The 15,103-nt window shown below is 42.5% G+C and overlaps 1 protein-coding gene across 2 annotated transcripts; it reads right to left on the reverse strand.

Annotated features, from left to right (window-relative positions):
• Window positions 1–9,729: 9,729 nt before the first annotated feature.
• LOC105973576 (methyl-CpG-binding domain-containing protein 2-like) lies at window positions 9,730–13,369 on the reverse strand. 2 transcript variants are annotated; one of them, XM_088825333.1, is made up of 5 exons: window positions 10,878–13,369; window positions 10,738–10,791; window positions 10,533–10,642; window positions 10,388–10,450; window positions 9,730–10,073 (listed from the first exon to the last, which is right to left on the reverse strand). In XM_088825333.1, the coding sequence occupies exons 1-4, from the start codon at window positions 10,976–10,978 to the stop codon at window positions 10,389–10,391; spliced, it is 327 nt and encodes a 108-aa protein (XP_088681459.1). In that variant the 5' UTR covers window positions 10,979–13,369; the 3' UTR covers window positions 9,730–10,073; window position 10,388. The 2 variants fall into 2 exon arrangements, with proteins under 2 accessions (XP_088681459.1, XP_088681460.1); XM_088825334.1 differs by having other exon boundaries at window positions 9,730–10,069; window positions 10,878–13,366.
• Between the last annotated feature and the right edge of the window lie 1,734 nt (window positions 13,370–15,103).

Consider the following 15,103-nt stretch of genomic DNA (forward strand, 5'->3'; position numbering starts at 1 on the left):
CTCCCATGCTTCTTTAGCACACTCACACGCAGAGATTATCTTGAATTGATTGATATCAATTCCATTGAATATAGCATTCAAGGCCTTGGAATTCATGTTTGCTGCAATTTGTTCGGCTTTGCTCCAGTCTTTCTCATGCTTCTCAGTTTCAATCCCTTTCTCATCTGTGGCAACGGGTCGCTTCCATCCAGTTAACACTGTTCGCCATGCATCTTCATCCATTGATTTTATGAACATCTTCATCTTAGTCTTCCAATAGGAGTAGTTGGTTCCCGTGAGTAGTGGTGGGCGAGTCGTGGAACCTCCTTCCATATGAGAACTCATAGTACCTACGAATAATAAATGGCAAATAAATCAAATTCCCAAAATCACACACTATGTATATCTAGTGAGAGGCTCTTGATGCCAATTGTTGATTTATATGCCTATAGAAATCAGTTGATCTAAGTTGTAACAGTTAAGTTGTAGAAACAGTATTCAGTTACAACTATAAATCTTGTGTTGTCACAGTTATACTCTACTTAAAGTAAATAAACAAAACACAAGAATTAATGTGGTTCAGACACAATTGTGCCCTACATCCACGTGGATCTGCAAACACGATTTCACTAGTTCAGATTTACAGTGTACATTAATAGGACTTATTAAAAACACTAAAGACTCCCTCTTTATGTAATATGCCGTTCTTGTACACAACTCGAACTTCGTGTTTCTTCCAACAGCAGCTCCACACCGCGTGCCTAGAACTCCTTTCTGGCCTGAACTCCCTTCAGTGACGCGGTTGATCTCCCAAGAGATCTATACAGCCAATCTGTATATGGTGACACATCCAACGATGGCACATTTCTGTTCAGCAGAACGTTTTAGCGATTCTTCAAAGCAACGAAGTGATTTTTCTCCCAAAAAAGTGTCACGGTCTTTGTGAGGTGAGGAGCCTTATATAGGCGTGAGATGGGCCTCCAAAGACCTGTCTTCCAAAGGAATCGAATAACTAGGAAACAGAATCCTAGTCAATATCTAGTTCTAATCTAGATAACCATAAAAGATTCCTAACAAGAATAAAGTACTAGGAAATAAATCTAAGTCCTAAAGTATTACAAAGGTAGGACTCTAAATTTCCAAAATAAACATGGGAACAAATCTTTAGCCAATCTTTACTTCCCAAGTGAGGCGGATTTCTTCCTTCGTGGAAATCCGGTGCCAACAGACCCCCACTGGGTGCATTTCTGGTTGAAGGAACAAAATAAAAAAAAAGGTACAATATGTAGGTTAGAGAATTTAGGGTATAAGGGCAAGATTGGGATATAAAAAATATTAGGGATGTGCCTCATATATTATTTTAAATTAAGGATTTAATTAAAAGAATGAATTTGAACTTGTCATTTAGTTCAAATTAGGTTTAGTTTGAGGGACTCCTAGCATATTACCCCTTAATCTATTGAGGGTTTAATTTGACTGTACTGACTCTACGTGCCAAGCGCTTTCTAAAACTGACCCGAGCGCTTTCTAAAACTGACCCGGTCTAACACTTATAATTTTCTTTTCTGAAATGCTATTCATAGAACAACTTTTACCGGCTTGCAGTGCGACTTTATTTCATTTGTAACTTTTCTTAAGAAAATTCAAAATTCTCTCAAACCCTATCCAAGGTTCTTCGAGTTCTTTCGGATTAAACGAGCAATTCAACAACGATTTAAGGTAAAATTCGAACTCGAAATCATTGACCCAATGTTTTTATAGTAGTAGTTTATTAACAAATTTCGTCGAAAATCTATACGTTTTGAGTATTTTGATTATGTTCGAAAGTTTTCGGAAATAAACTTACATTTCGTGTAGAAACTCACGAAATTAAGGGGCTAATTTCGTGAGTTTCTACACGAAATAGACGTATTTGTTTGTTTTTCTTACGTTTCGTGTACAATTACACGAAACAAAAGCTTACATTTCGTGAGAAATCTCACGAAATGTAAACTTTTGTTTCGTGTAATTGTACACGAAACGTATGTACTTTGGCTGTTTCACTGTCATTTCGTGGACAAACACACGAAATTAGTGCTTGTATTTCGTGTGTTCTTACACGAAATAAAGGCACTAATTTCGTGTGTTTGTCCACGAAGTGACAGTGAAATAGCACGGTTCATTTTTTTTTTTAAAGATTTATTTTATTTATTATTATTATTTAGACTGATGTTAATAGTGTTTTATTTAACAGATGGCAGGCAAAGGGAAATCAAGTGCAATTATGCCAGCAGTTCGTGAAGAGGTTGAACATCAAGAGCGCGAGCGCATGACTATGTCTACACGACGTAGGCGAGAGGCTGAGAGAGCTGGTGAAGCCAGATCATCAGTTCCACATCCCGATGTTGGGTCTTCTCGTGCTATGGAGGAGGAGGAAGATGTGGACCCCGTTCACGAGACTGAAGTTGTAGCTCGTGGAGGTCGTAGAGGTCGTGGAGGCCGAGGACGGGGCCGTGGAGGTCGACCTCATACTCGAGTCAATCCGGATGTGCTAGATGGTCCATTTCCCGGTGGCCCGCGGGATCCGTCTTTGATACCGAGTTTCAAGTCGCACGTAGCAGCATATATTTGGAGGGGAGAAGTAAGTTAATTACTTGTTTTAATTTTAATATTATAATTTTTGTATCTTCTATTAAAATATTTTTATAGTTGATTCATTAATATGTTTTCTAAATAAATGATTGCAGGAACGTCCGGTTGGACGAGTGGAGTCCCGTATCAACTCCCTGAACCAATTCAACTACGAGAAGATAGTAGATGCCCTAGAAGACGTAGATGTATCCGTAGACAAGCATTTTCTGCGGATGACCGGTTTGTATCCCCTAGCCCGATGTTATTTACAGGGCCTAGATACTCAATTGTTGGAGATATTATGCAGCCCGCCGCCCGATATCTTGGCATCGACCGTGACAACGACAACGACGACGACGATGACAACGACGATCATGAGGTACAGCCGCCGAGGAGAGCGAGGCGGTAGTTTATCGGTTTTTTTTGCCAGTTATATATTTTTATGAACTATTTAATTTTAAAGTTTATTTTTATTATTATTAGGACTATGCATTTTTATTATTGTTAGGAATTATTTAATTTAATAATTTGTTTTTATTTTTAATTAGGAACTAATTATTTTACTAATTTTGTTTATTATTATTACGAACTATTTAATTTACTAGTTTGTTGTTTTGTATTTTAATTCACTAGTTTTATTATTTGAATTTAGAAACTACGTACAACTGAAGCAATTAAAGTACATATTTAAACAACCTTACAAACAATCTTACAAATTTAATACATTCCAAAAACATAGGTTAAACATATAAAATGCAAAACACAACGCTACAAATTTAAATATTCCAAAACATAAGTTTGAATGCAAAATTAAAACAAATATAAATTTAAACATAAGTTAAACTTTCAAATATCCGGCAGATGGTTATGATTACCATTACTCACACTCAATCGCCATAATCCATCCTCCGTTGATTTTTTGCCAATTAACCTGAACGGACAAGAACGTTTCTTCAATAGTACGTGTCGTCGAGATTGATATTTTGCACACGTTAAAACATGATGTTTTTCTGATTTACAATGATTAATCAGTCGATGATTATGACTAATTGTTGTGTCTTTTGCCCACATGATTAACGTTTCTCTACTATCACACACAATACCACGTTCAAAGAAGTGACTATGATCGTGAGATTGTTCTCTTACTTCCTGCATAAATATTTAAAATTAAAAGACAATATTTAAGGGATTTCGTAGAAAAACATACGAAATGTAACCTACATTTCGTGTAAACACACACGAAATAATAGCTTCCATTTCGTAGGTTTTACCACGAAATGTAAGCTTCCATTTCGTGTGATTGTCTACGAAACAAACAACTAACGATTTAAAGACATATTTCGTATAGTATTACACGAAATGAAAGCATATATTTCGTGTGTTATAACACGAAATCCCTAAAAACGTTGGAAATGAACAAAAAACGTGTATTTTCACCTCAAAATCGAAGCCGTTGTCATCCATGTCGATAATACTTCTGCTCTAATTGATATTGGTCGAAAAATTACTAAAATTGAAAATTTTCAAGAATAAAAGGTTGAGAGTGTTTGAGAGAAGATTTGGATAAGATTTGAAAAAGAAAAAAAATGAATTATTTTGAACTGCGAGTGGTAAAAACCGCACGAATAATAGCAAGCCCCTTTTTCTTTTCTAAAAAAACCGGTCTAACACTATTAGTTTTCTATTTTTGTAAATAACTTGGTCAACATACAGTTAAATCTTTACAAGTTAATAGAGTCGGAACTAGGGAAATTCTATTAATTTAGCCAATTATTGAATTAATAATTTAACACGTTTTCGTTGATTTGTTTTTATTTATTTATTATTAACTTTTTTTTAATGGTGGTTAACATAATTGATTTTAGAAGTGCTTACATTTCGTTACTAAATTGGCTTGGTTAACAATAACCTAGTTGAATTTATATAACTTCTCAGGTGCACACCACTATTTTTAAGGGTAAATTACTGTTACCGCTGAGGTAAGGTCAAAATTACGAAATTTACGAGCTGTTTCAATTCTCCGTTTTTTTCTTGTATTTATGCTTTGATGGAATGAGCTTCCATTAATTTGAACATTCGGCACATTTAACTGCGTAATACTTTACGGATTCAGACACCATTTTTGGCTGCCATTCCTTGTTCTTGTTCCATTGCTTTGAAGTTTGAAGTACCTGCAACTATTATGAAGGAGAAGTTATTGCACAATTTTCACTACTAGTTATGCTCTGATATAGCACAGATTGTGCGCACAAATAATGGCATAACGAAAGTAAACCCGAGGCGGTTCGTTCTGCACCCCGTATTTCATTCCCCTTGTTCCCATCAGAATCAGCACCTGATTTCTTAATCACAGAAACTAAGCGAGAGAGTTAATCGGATACAGAAGCCCGTCTAGAAAACTCACAAAATAGATTAGCCTTGATCAAGTATAATCTTGAGCTAATATTCAACAAACACCAATTTTCATCAATAACAGAAACAAAAATAAAAAATTATATTGAAAAAAAAAATTAATCAGTATAACATGTAACGAAAATTAGATGTGGTAAGTCCACGTGTCTGCCTCTGTATGGCGACTGTTGATATGCCCGAGATTTCGGCGATATGAGAACCGTTGAGGAATCGTGGCCGTTCTTTAATTTGAAATGAACGGTCAGATTCCCATTGTTTGAGAAGAGTGTCTGCCTCTGTATGGCGACTGTCCTTAGGCATGTGAATTGATGGCAGAAAATTTAATGTGGTAAGTCCACGTGTCTGCCTCTGTATGGCGACTGTTGATATGCCCGAGATTTCGGCGATATGTGAACCGTTGAGGAATCGTGGCCGTTCTTTAATTTGAAATGAACGGTCAGATTCCCATTGTTTGAGAAGAGAGAGAATATTGCTCTATATATACATTCTAACTAGGCTCCTTTTCACTCTTTTGCAACCTCTTCTTCCCCACATCCCCACATTGCTTATCTCTGCAACTACAGTGCTTATCACTGCAACTACCCATATTTGAGTTGTGCAAACCTCTTCTTCCCCACACTGCTTATCCCTGCAACTACCCATATTTGATTTGTGCAAACCTTCGCCGTTTGCTTCATCTTTCCCGACGGCACGCACACGCCCTTTCCCGGAATATCCCTTAGCTTCACCGGAAGCCATTCTTTCAGGTGATTCCTCATTCCTTTGTTTCAATAATTTTACCCTTTTGTATGATATCTAGCGAATCATCCCCCCTAGGTAGCTCTCTAGAATTGCTATTAGGTGATTCAGATTCCTCCCATCTCCTCTTAGATGACGTCATGTTTGAGGGTCTAGACGAGATGGCGGATATCGCTTTGATAGATCCTCATAGAATAGTTACCCTTCCTCTTTCAATTAAAAATCGAATCTTGATTCACTGTAATTAAGCGCCGCCAAACACTCCTCACAGCAGCTCCACTGTAATTAAAAATCGAATCTTGATTCGCCGGCCATGGATTCCTTCCCCACCGATTTATTACAAGAAATATTCATCAGACTCCCATTCAAGAACGTCGGCATCTCCAAATGCGTCTGCACATCGTGGTACGATCTCCTCTCTGACCAGTCTTTCTCCGCCAACTACGCCGCCAATTCGCCGATCACCATCGTCTTCGCCGAAAAGTCACATTTCACCGTCAATCCCCCCTCCCTTCTTCAATTAGCCCCAAATGGGGATCTAATCGCGACCCGCATAAACCCTAAAATACCCGGACAAAATCGATACTACGGAAGGGGAAAAAATTCCACCCTGTACCTCGTCGGCACCGGAAACGGGCTGCTGTTCTTGATGCTGCGGAAAGCTATACTCAACAACCTCGTCAACGAAAAGATTTATTTTTTCAACCCATTTTGTAAAGAATGTGTTCAAGTTGCAGAAAACAGCTTAGTTTTTCCAGAGTGGAGTTATGGCTATAAGTATACGATTGATTATGTTCCCGAAATCAAAAGCTACAAAATCGTGAGATTCACCGACCCGGGCAACGGAAAGCCCTCACAAGCGAAGATTTTCGCCGTCGGGATCGATCAAGAATGGCGAATCTTGGACGACCCGTTAGTTTCCTCGCCACGTTGGTCGAATAGGGTTTCTTTCAGGGGATTCTGCCATTGGGTTTCCGTGGATAACGACGGTGTAGTTTCGATACGCACTCTCGACTTATCGGAAGAGAAATTCACTCCCGGGATTCTATTGCCTCGTGAATTGACGCGAATTTCGTACTACGAAAATCGGGTCACGGGATTGAGAGTGTTCAACGATCGTCTCTCTCTGGTCGATCGTTCGGATTTTGATGAACGTATTACTATATGGACGATGGATGAGTACGGAATCTCCGATTCTTGGTCGAAAATTGTCGTACAATTAAGTTTGCTTCCGTTTGATATGAGGAAAGACGCCGATCTTTATCACGCGCTCACAATATTACCAAATGGAAACGTGGTACTTTCTCTAAAAGACAGCGTCGAACTCGTCTCCGTCTGTATAGAGAAAAAGCAGGCTACTAAATTTAGGGTTCCCGATAACGTCACCAACCATAGCACATTGTATGGAACTGCATTTGCTCCAAGATTTTATCCACTCGACGAGGACAGAGTTCGAAGGCAGTGGCATAATCGGAAAACTAGTGCGTGGTTGAGTACAGTGTCTATTGCGCTGCCCAGCTCGACGGCCGATGTGGCTAACGCACCCAAGTCCTCACGTCGTAAACGGGCTGCCGAAGATGCTCTTGTTCCCTTGACCAAGAAATCGTCAGCCTCCAACCGGTCGAGCTCGAAGAAGAATACTCCGCCACCTGCTCGTCCCTCCCCGAAAACGATTTCAGTTCCGGCCTCGCTGCTTATTCCGAAGCCGGGTTCTGACGAGATGGTGGATTTTATCCGCAGTTTCCGGTCTTCCAACGACCAGAAGGTGCTGGAGAAACTTGGTGAAGACGAGCTGCAAAGGCAGGGCTGTGCAGCCCTTAGCCACCTTGTTGGTCTATTTGCCAACAGGGGCCTTCCCTCGGTCCATTCACAGCAGAAGATATCTCGTCTGCGAGATGAGCTCGAGAGAGCGAAGGTCGCCGCGCTGGAGCAAGAGAGGGCTCTTCGGGATCAGATCGTGATCTCGGAGAAGCATGCCGCAGAGCAAGCGACAGCTCTTGAACAAGAGAGGGCTGCCTTTGCTCGCGAGAGAGCAGCCTTTGAGGTAGAAAAAGCTCGGGCTTGGCAAGAAGGCTACCGTGCCTACCTTCCTTCCGACGAGGGTAGGGCAGTGCTGCAGCAGTTCTCGGAAGAACTTAGGTATATGTACCCGAATTCTCCGGATTTTTTAACGGACTTAATGCCGTTTACGGAGTTCGCCGTCTCGCATACCATTAATATAGCGCAGATGGATATTACGAAAACTGGCGCCTCTGTCCACCTAGATCCTATCGACGTAATGGAAAGACTGCCTGCCAACGAGATGCCAGCGACTTGGCAACCTTTAAAGGTACGCCGTGACGGGCAACCGTGGTATACAGTCCCATTTGACGAGGCACTTCGTCCATATACCGGGGCAGGCCCTGTGGAGCTGGTGGATAAGGTTGCTGCCATGGAGGAAGATGCCGAGGCTGATAATGTGGCGACCCCGGATGAAGATGCCCAAGACTAAGGCCTTATGTCGGCTAATATTATATTTCCTTTTTGTTGTTGCCCCCCTTTTTTTATTTTTTTTTATTTTTATATTGAAACATTTATAATAGAAGTTGGTGTACTTTCTCACTCTTTTTGTTATTATTTATGTTCCCGCAGTAATTCCGATTACAATCATTATACCAAGTGCGAGGTGAATACTGACCTTGAATTATTCATGCAACTCCGGATTTAAACTTATTATCCCGGATGCGTGGTCAATACTGACCTCGATTTATTCCAGTAATCTATCCGATAACATTTATTATTTCGGATGCGAGGTCAATACTGAGTTATTCCAGTAATCCTTCCGATTACACTTATTATTTCGAAGCGAGGTAATACTGACTTTTGTCTTATTTCAGTGTAATCCTTCACTTATTCTCTCTGCCGAAACAAAGGGAATCTGACCGATCATTTGAAATTAAAGAACGGCCACGATTCCTCAACGTTTCACCTAACCAAGAACCTCGGGCATATCAACTGTCGCCAGACAGATGCTCACACGTGGCCTCAATACATTAAATTTTCTGCCATATATTCACGTGCTTACGCGAATTCCGAGGAAGGGGTCATGATTGCTAAGACTTCTGCGGCAAAGGAGAGCAGCAGTCAACCCCGTCTCAGTGCTCGTCGGTCCATGACCACCGAGCGAAGTCTCGCCGACCTCGTCTAAACGAGATCGAATCTCGCAAAACTGGGATTTGCTGAGCCATCTCTCGCCAAACCCATGCTCGCCTACCGAACGTCGGCCGAGCTGAATCTCGCGGGCTCATCACCTCGACATCCGATTCTCTTCTCTTCGCCGAAGCCCAGAGCCGCCAATTGAGCAATAGCTCGGTCAGTTGTTTTCTTTCGTACCGGCCGCTCCAGATCTGACCGTCTAAGGCTGTCAACCATTACCAATCGAAAGAAAGGGGATGTTAATTTTGAATCAGATCTGAAATCAATTTAAACGGCCCGAGCTGATGAAGTTTGTGGAGTTCTACCGAGCTTACCGTGCACTAGCAGAAAGGTACAACCACACCACGGGTGAACTTCGCCAAGCCCATCGAACCATATCGGAGGCATTTCCCGAAGAAGTACCTTTCGAACTCGGTGATGACTCGCATTAAGAAACGAGTTTATATCCACTCATAAAAGAAATGTATGTGTAACCCTAATTAATATCGAACGTAACGGATACTCGAAAAATTGATATAAAGCATATCATAATATTAAGAGTAAAAAGCAGTTTGCCCCCTAAACTATAGCCCGTTTTGCACTTTGCCCCCCAAACAATTTTTTTTAGCATATTTTTACCTGAACTACGTTTTTTGTTACACGGTGCCTCAAAAATGGGATTTTCAGGGCATTTTGACCGGAATCTCATACATGTGACTTTCACGTGAGTTTTACAGGGGCAAAAATGTCTTTTCACAAAGAAATTAACCTAGGTTTGATTTCCCCCTTTTCTTGAAATTCTAAAATGATAAATAATTTGGGACAAATAAATTCTCCAAAAAAGCAAATATTTTGGGACGGGATGTAAATCACACTATAGCTAACAATGTCTCACATGTTAATTACGAAATTCAAAACTAAAATTTCAACATAATTACTCTAAAATCAATTATACATTTTCCAATTTTTATTCCTAATTCAATTAATTATATTAAAATTCGACCGACCATCACCACCGCCTGCCACCAGCAACCACCACCGACGATCCGCCAAACGAAAAGGAGAGGTAAATGGAATCCTATTACATATGATTTGTGCACTTGATGTTTGTCCATTCTCTTGTCTGTCGATTATCGTTCGCAGCAAAGGTCGAACCCTGTCTTCGAACAACAACAAATAGTAATTAAATTATAACATATTAAATCAAAAACAGAAACTAATGTATTCTAAATATCGATAACGCAACTTAATCCGTGGATTAATTAAATTGAACAAGATAAATAAATATATATTTTTTCAAGAATTTAATTAGGAGTTAAAAAAAGCTCGTCGCGAGATCAAATTGTGCAATGCAAGTGTAGTGCAAGTGCACAATTAGAGCGATAAGTACTCACCTTAAACTAGATTATCGATTTAAGCTCAACGAGTAATTTTATGATCATAGCAAACAATTTATAACAGAATCGTAAAATACCTCAATTTTGAGTCTGTGGTGCAGCAGAGTCGTTATTTTGCGTCTCTATTGCACCATACACGCCTGCAAATACATTACGAAATCTCACACATTATTAAAAAAAAAAAAAAAAAAAAAACAGGGGAAAGAATCGTAATATTAATACCCGATAGACGCTTTGCACTGTATTTCTCGTCCAACGGTACGGGCGGTTGAAAGGAAAACTGCGAGATGCTTACACCTTCTTGTGCATATTCTGGGTGCTCGTCTATATACCTAAACCATTTATTTATTTATAACGCATTAAAAATAATAATATTAATAATGAAAAAAACAATTCCATAGCAATATCGGAACATTGTAATTTATACCTGTGGAGTTCAACCATAGAACGCAATCTCTTGTTAGACGGTGCAACATAGTACCTGTACAAGACATAAATCGAAATCCTAAATTTCAATTTCAAAAAAATAAAAAATAAAAATTAAAGAAAATTATATTATACACGTACACGTCAGCGAACTTGGTTCCTCCTTCGGCTCTGATCCTTAAAATTCGTTGCCATCCGGAAGGAGTTTGGGGAATCCGAGGTCTGTCCATCGCCCAACGCATGGTACCGTCTTGCTTGACATCAGATTCGTCTTTGCACGATATTTCGGGCCGCCACTCGCGAGCTGTTCTTCGATCTTTACTCGTATTTCTTCGTATTTTTCCTTTGATGGAATGAGCGATATGCCTAATTGGCCGAACCCAATGGGCCTACAAATTATTTACCTATTGGGCCACGAGCCCAATATCGAAGACCACTATCACCAAGGCCCAATCACCTTCAAGCAAGGTTTGGGCCCAACAATCTCATTTAAGCTATAAATACACATTTGAACTCATTCCATAAGGTACGTCCTATTAACTGAGCAATACTAAAATATGTATTCTCTGGACTATTTCTATGATCAGCACGTCTGACTTGAGCGTCGGAGGGGTTTCCGCCGGATCAACCCCCGGCTTAGTTCATGTGTTCTATGATCGCAGGTACCTCAGGATCATCAAGTTGTCAAGCTACTGATCCGCTTTGCTCTCCCAGTTCATTTTCTACACCACCCTAGGTGAGCTATATTTTTAGCATCATCATTTTGGCGCCGTCTGTGGGAACGATGCAAACCAGATCACGTAGCCAACAAGATCCTCCTGAGGCGTCTGCTCGGAGAGAAAATGACACGGCTAATAACCTCCCAGTCCGTGGAGGATCTGGCATGCCACCTCCTCCACGTGCAGCGGAACCACCTCCTCCACGTGCAGCGGAACCACCTCCTCCACATTCTGCGAATCCACCTCGCGAGGTTCAGGTGATCCCTCTTCGGGACCCACCACTCGCCGATCCACCACTCCCTCCTCCTCGAACGGTTCAAATAACCGAGGACGCGCTCCAACGCATGATAGCAGAAGCATCGACTCGCGCCGTCACGGAGGCCGTGATTCAATATATCGCCACGATGGGAGCAAACGCTCCCAATGCGATACCAGCTCCACCTGTGGTGCCGCCTGTAGTACAACCTATGGCGCTACCGCTAGTGCACAACCAAATAAGTGTCTCATCCTCTACCTCGGACCCACGGTCCCGAGTGCAGCTATCTACTAATCACAGAGGGGCACAGCCCAAACAGTAGCGTCATCGCTCACCCCCACGGGGGAATGCGTCACCACAGAGAGTCTCTCTCTTTAATGAGGGAGAAGGCTAGGTAAACAGCAGAATGTCTCGCCAAAATCTTTTCCCCCAACCAAATAATCTAATGGGTGAAAGAATGCCCGTCACAATAAGACGCAGTCCCTTCACCATAGACATCCTCAACGAGGTATTACCTCAAGGACTAAAGATTTCGGGGTTACCTCAATTTGAAGGGACCACCGACCCTTAACAAAAACCCTGGGGGTTTACAGTGCCCCCAAAATATTTCGTTCGTCAAGGGTTATCGACTCCCTTGGGGCTTACATCTGCCCCCAAAATATTTCGTTCGCCAAGGGTTATCGACTCCCTTGGGACTTACATCTGCCCCCAAAATATTTCGTTAGCCAAGGGTTATCGACTCCCTGGGGCTCACATCTGCCCCCCAAAATATTTCGTTCGCCAAGGGTTATCTACTCCCTGGGGCTTACATCTGCCCCCAAAGTATTTCGTTTGCCAAGGGTTATCGACTCCCTGAGGGCTTCCCTCTGCCCCCAAAATATTTCGTTCGCCAATGTCTACTTGCTCCTCGAACGGTTCAGATAACCGATAAGGACCTTCAGCGTACGACCGCAAAAGTTTCAACTCGTGTTGCCACTGAAGCAACGGTACAACCGTGCGCATCTACCTCAGACCATAGGTTTCGAGCGCCTCATCCTAAAGTGGGGGGTTATCACATCTCCAAGGAGTGAACATCAACCCTAAGTGTTGCCACTGAAGCAACGGTACAACCGTGCGCATCCACCTCATACCATAGGTTTCGAGCGCCTCATCCTAAAGTGGGGGGTTATCACATCCCCAATGAGTGAACATCAACCCTAAGTGGGTGCACATCCCATCTCAAGAAATGAGTATAATCTCCCTACTCAAAGAATAGAACATCCCCAAGGGGTGAACATCAACCACAAAAAAAAAAGGAAGAAGATGAAGAATAAAGAAAAAAAAAAAGATGAGAAGAAAAAAGAAAAAAAAAAGAAATAGCGCGTGCACAGCACGCGCGAGAAGAAGAATGAAGATGAAGAGAAGAAAAAAAATGAAAGAGAAAAAGAAAAAGAAAGAAAAAGAAGATGAAGGAAAAAGAAAAAGAAGAAGAAGAAAAAAAATGGAAGCAAAAGAAAGAAAATAAAAAAAAGGAAAATGAAAAAAAAATAAAAGAATCAGCCAAGTACAAGCCGCCCAAGCCGCGTCAGCCTCACCTGGGCTGCATTTCTACTGCCTCGGGGCGCGCGCGCAAGTAATTAAAAAACAAGAAAAAAAAAAAAAAATAAAAAAAAAAGAAGGGAAAAAGAGCTTCTGCACAGTACGTGCGTGAAAGCCATCTCCAGTGCGTGACTTCCACGCGCGATTTCACCCTCCAGAGCGCGTGCAATACACGCGCACACGTCCCAGCACGCCCAACCGCGCGCTCTTTCCCAGAACAGTCCAATCTCGTGCGCGCGCCCCCAGACACATCAAATCGCGTGCGCGCGCACCCACCCCTATCAAATCGGGCGTGCGCAGATTCTACCGCGTTCAACCAAATTACGCGTGGATTTCACCTCGATTCACCAAATCGCGCGAGAATTTCAACACGCTCCACAAAATTGCGCGAGCTCTCCAGCGCGCCTCACCGAATCCCGCATGCTCCCACAGCGATAAATAAAAATTATTTTTTCTCCACACCATGCCAACAATTAACGGTACACCACAACACCAATCTATTCTCAACTTGATTCCACGCCAATCGCGCATTGCACGCCCCGACATCTCCAACCGCGCTACGTGCGTGTGCTCCTCATTCACCGTAGGACCATCATTCGCGCCCGCGATCTCGATCCACGTGATCCTCTACCGAGCGACCTCGACCCACGTGATTCTCCATCGTGCAACATCGATCCTCATGTGCGTCCAAGTTGCGATATCGGTTCTACGAACATCAATCCGCGCGTGCACCTCTCTCAACTCACTTAATCGCGCGCAACTTCCACTCGCACCACCAAAACGCGCGAGAATCTCATCGCGCGCTGCACAATTCGCGCAAGGATTCTAACGCGCCCCACCCAATAGCGCTCGTTCTCAGCAAAAAAAAAAATAAAAAAAATGTAAGAAGCGACTAGCGTGTTCGCAAACGCGGCGCCTCGGTTAACGTGCGCGTCTGCAAAAAAAAAAAAAAATGGGCACGTTTCCCGAGAAAGAAAAAAATACTCGGGCACGATTCCCGAGGTGTGCACGGGCACGAATCCCGAGGCGCACACGACACGCTTCCCGAGGGCGCGCATCCAGCACGTTTCCCGAGGCCAAAAAAAAAAAAAGACGAGCACGTTTCCCAAGGAAAAGAAAACGGGCACGTTTCCCGAAAAAAAAAAATTGGGCACGATTACCGAGGCGCGCGCTCGGCACGCTTCCCGAGACAAAAAAAAGGAAAAAGCGAATAAAGCAACATGCTGCGTCACTCTCGAAGAAGTCCCTATCAGCTCCTCATAAAATTCTTAACAACTCCACACTCTCTTACTCCGTGCAATGCATGCGCGCGTGCTCCCCCATGTGGGCTAATGCGCGCACGGACCCCAAGTGCGCGCGAACTCAGGCACATCAGCGTCGTACAATGCGTGCCGCCCCTCCTACTTCCTAGCAAGCGCATACCTGAGGTCGTGCGCAACTCTCAAAATTCTACCTCAAATCACGTCAAGATTTTGACGCACTTTACTAAATCGCGCGAGAATTTCTGTGTGCTCCACCAAATCGCTTGATAGTTCCACCTCGCTTAACCAAATTGTGCGAGCTCTTCAACGCCCCTACCAAATCGTGCTCGCTATCAAACGGATAAATAAAAAATATTATTTCTCCATGCCACGCCAACGATTAACGAAACATTACAACACCGATCTACTCTCGACACGATCCGGTACCCCTTTCAACTTGGCTCCCACATCGTCTCGACAGTGGGGGTCTTGCGAGACAACTTCCACGAGGAGCCAACTCGCTCAGTACTACCACCCGCAGCGAGACAACTCCCACGAGGAGCCAACTCCCTC

The sequence above is a fragment of the Erythranthe guttata genome, chromosome 11 (assembly GCF_056151865.1).
Source record: "Erythranthe guttata isolate IM_541 chromosome 11, IM_541, whole genome shotgun sequence".
NCBI classification, from domain to species: domain Eukaryota; kingdom Viridiplantae; phylum Streptophyta; class Magnoliopsida; order Lamiales; family Phrymaceae; genus Erythranthe; species Erythranthe guttata.

What these genes read in the sequence shown, in the direction of transcription:
- LOC105973576 (XM_088825333.1), bottom strand. Translation starts at nt 10,978, where the DNA reads ATGCGTTGGGCGATGGACAGACCTCGGATTCCCCAAACTCCTTCCGGA. An exon ending in GGAACCAAGTTCGCTGACGT is followed by an intron (nt 10,792 to 10,877) that starts GTACGTGTATAA and finishes TGTCTTGTACAG; the next exon opens with GTACTATGTTGCACCGTCTA. An exon ending in TCTATGGTTGAACTCCACAG is followed by an intron (nt 10,643 to 10,737) that starts GTATAAATTACA and finishes TAAATGGTTTAG; the next exon opens with GTATATAGACGAGCACCCAG.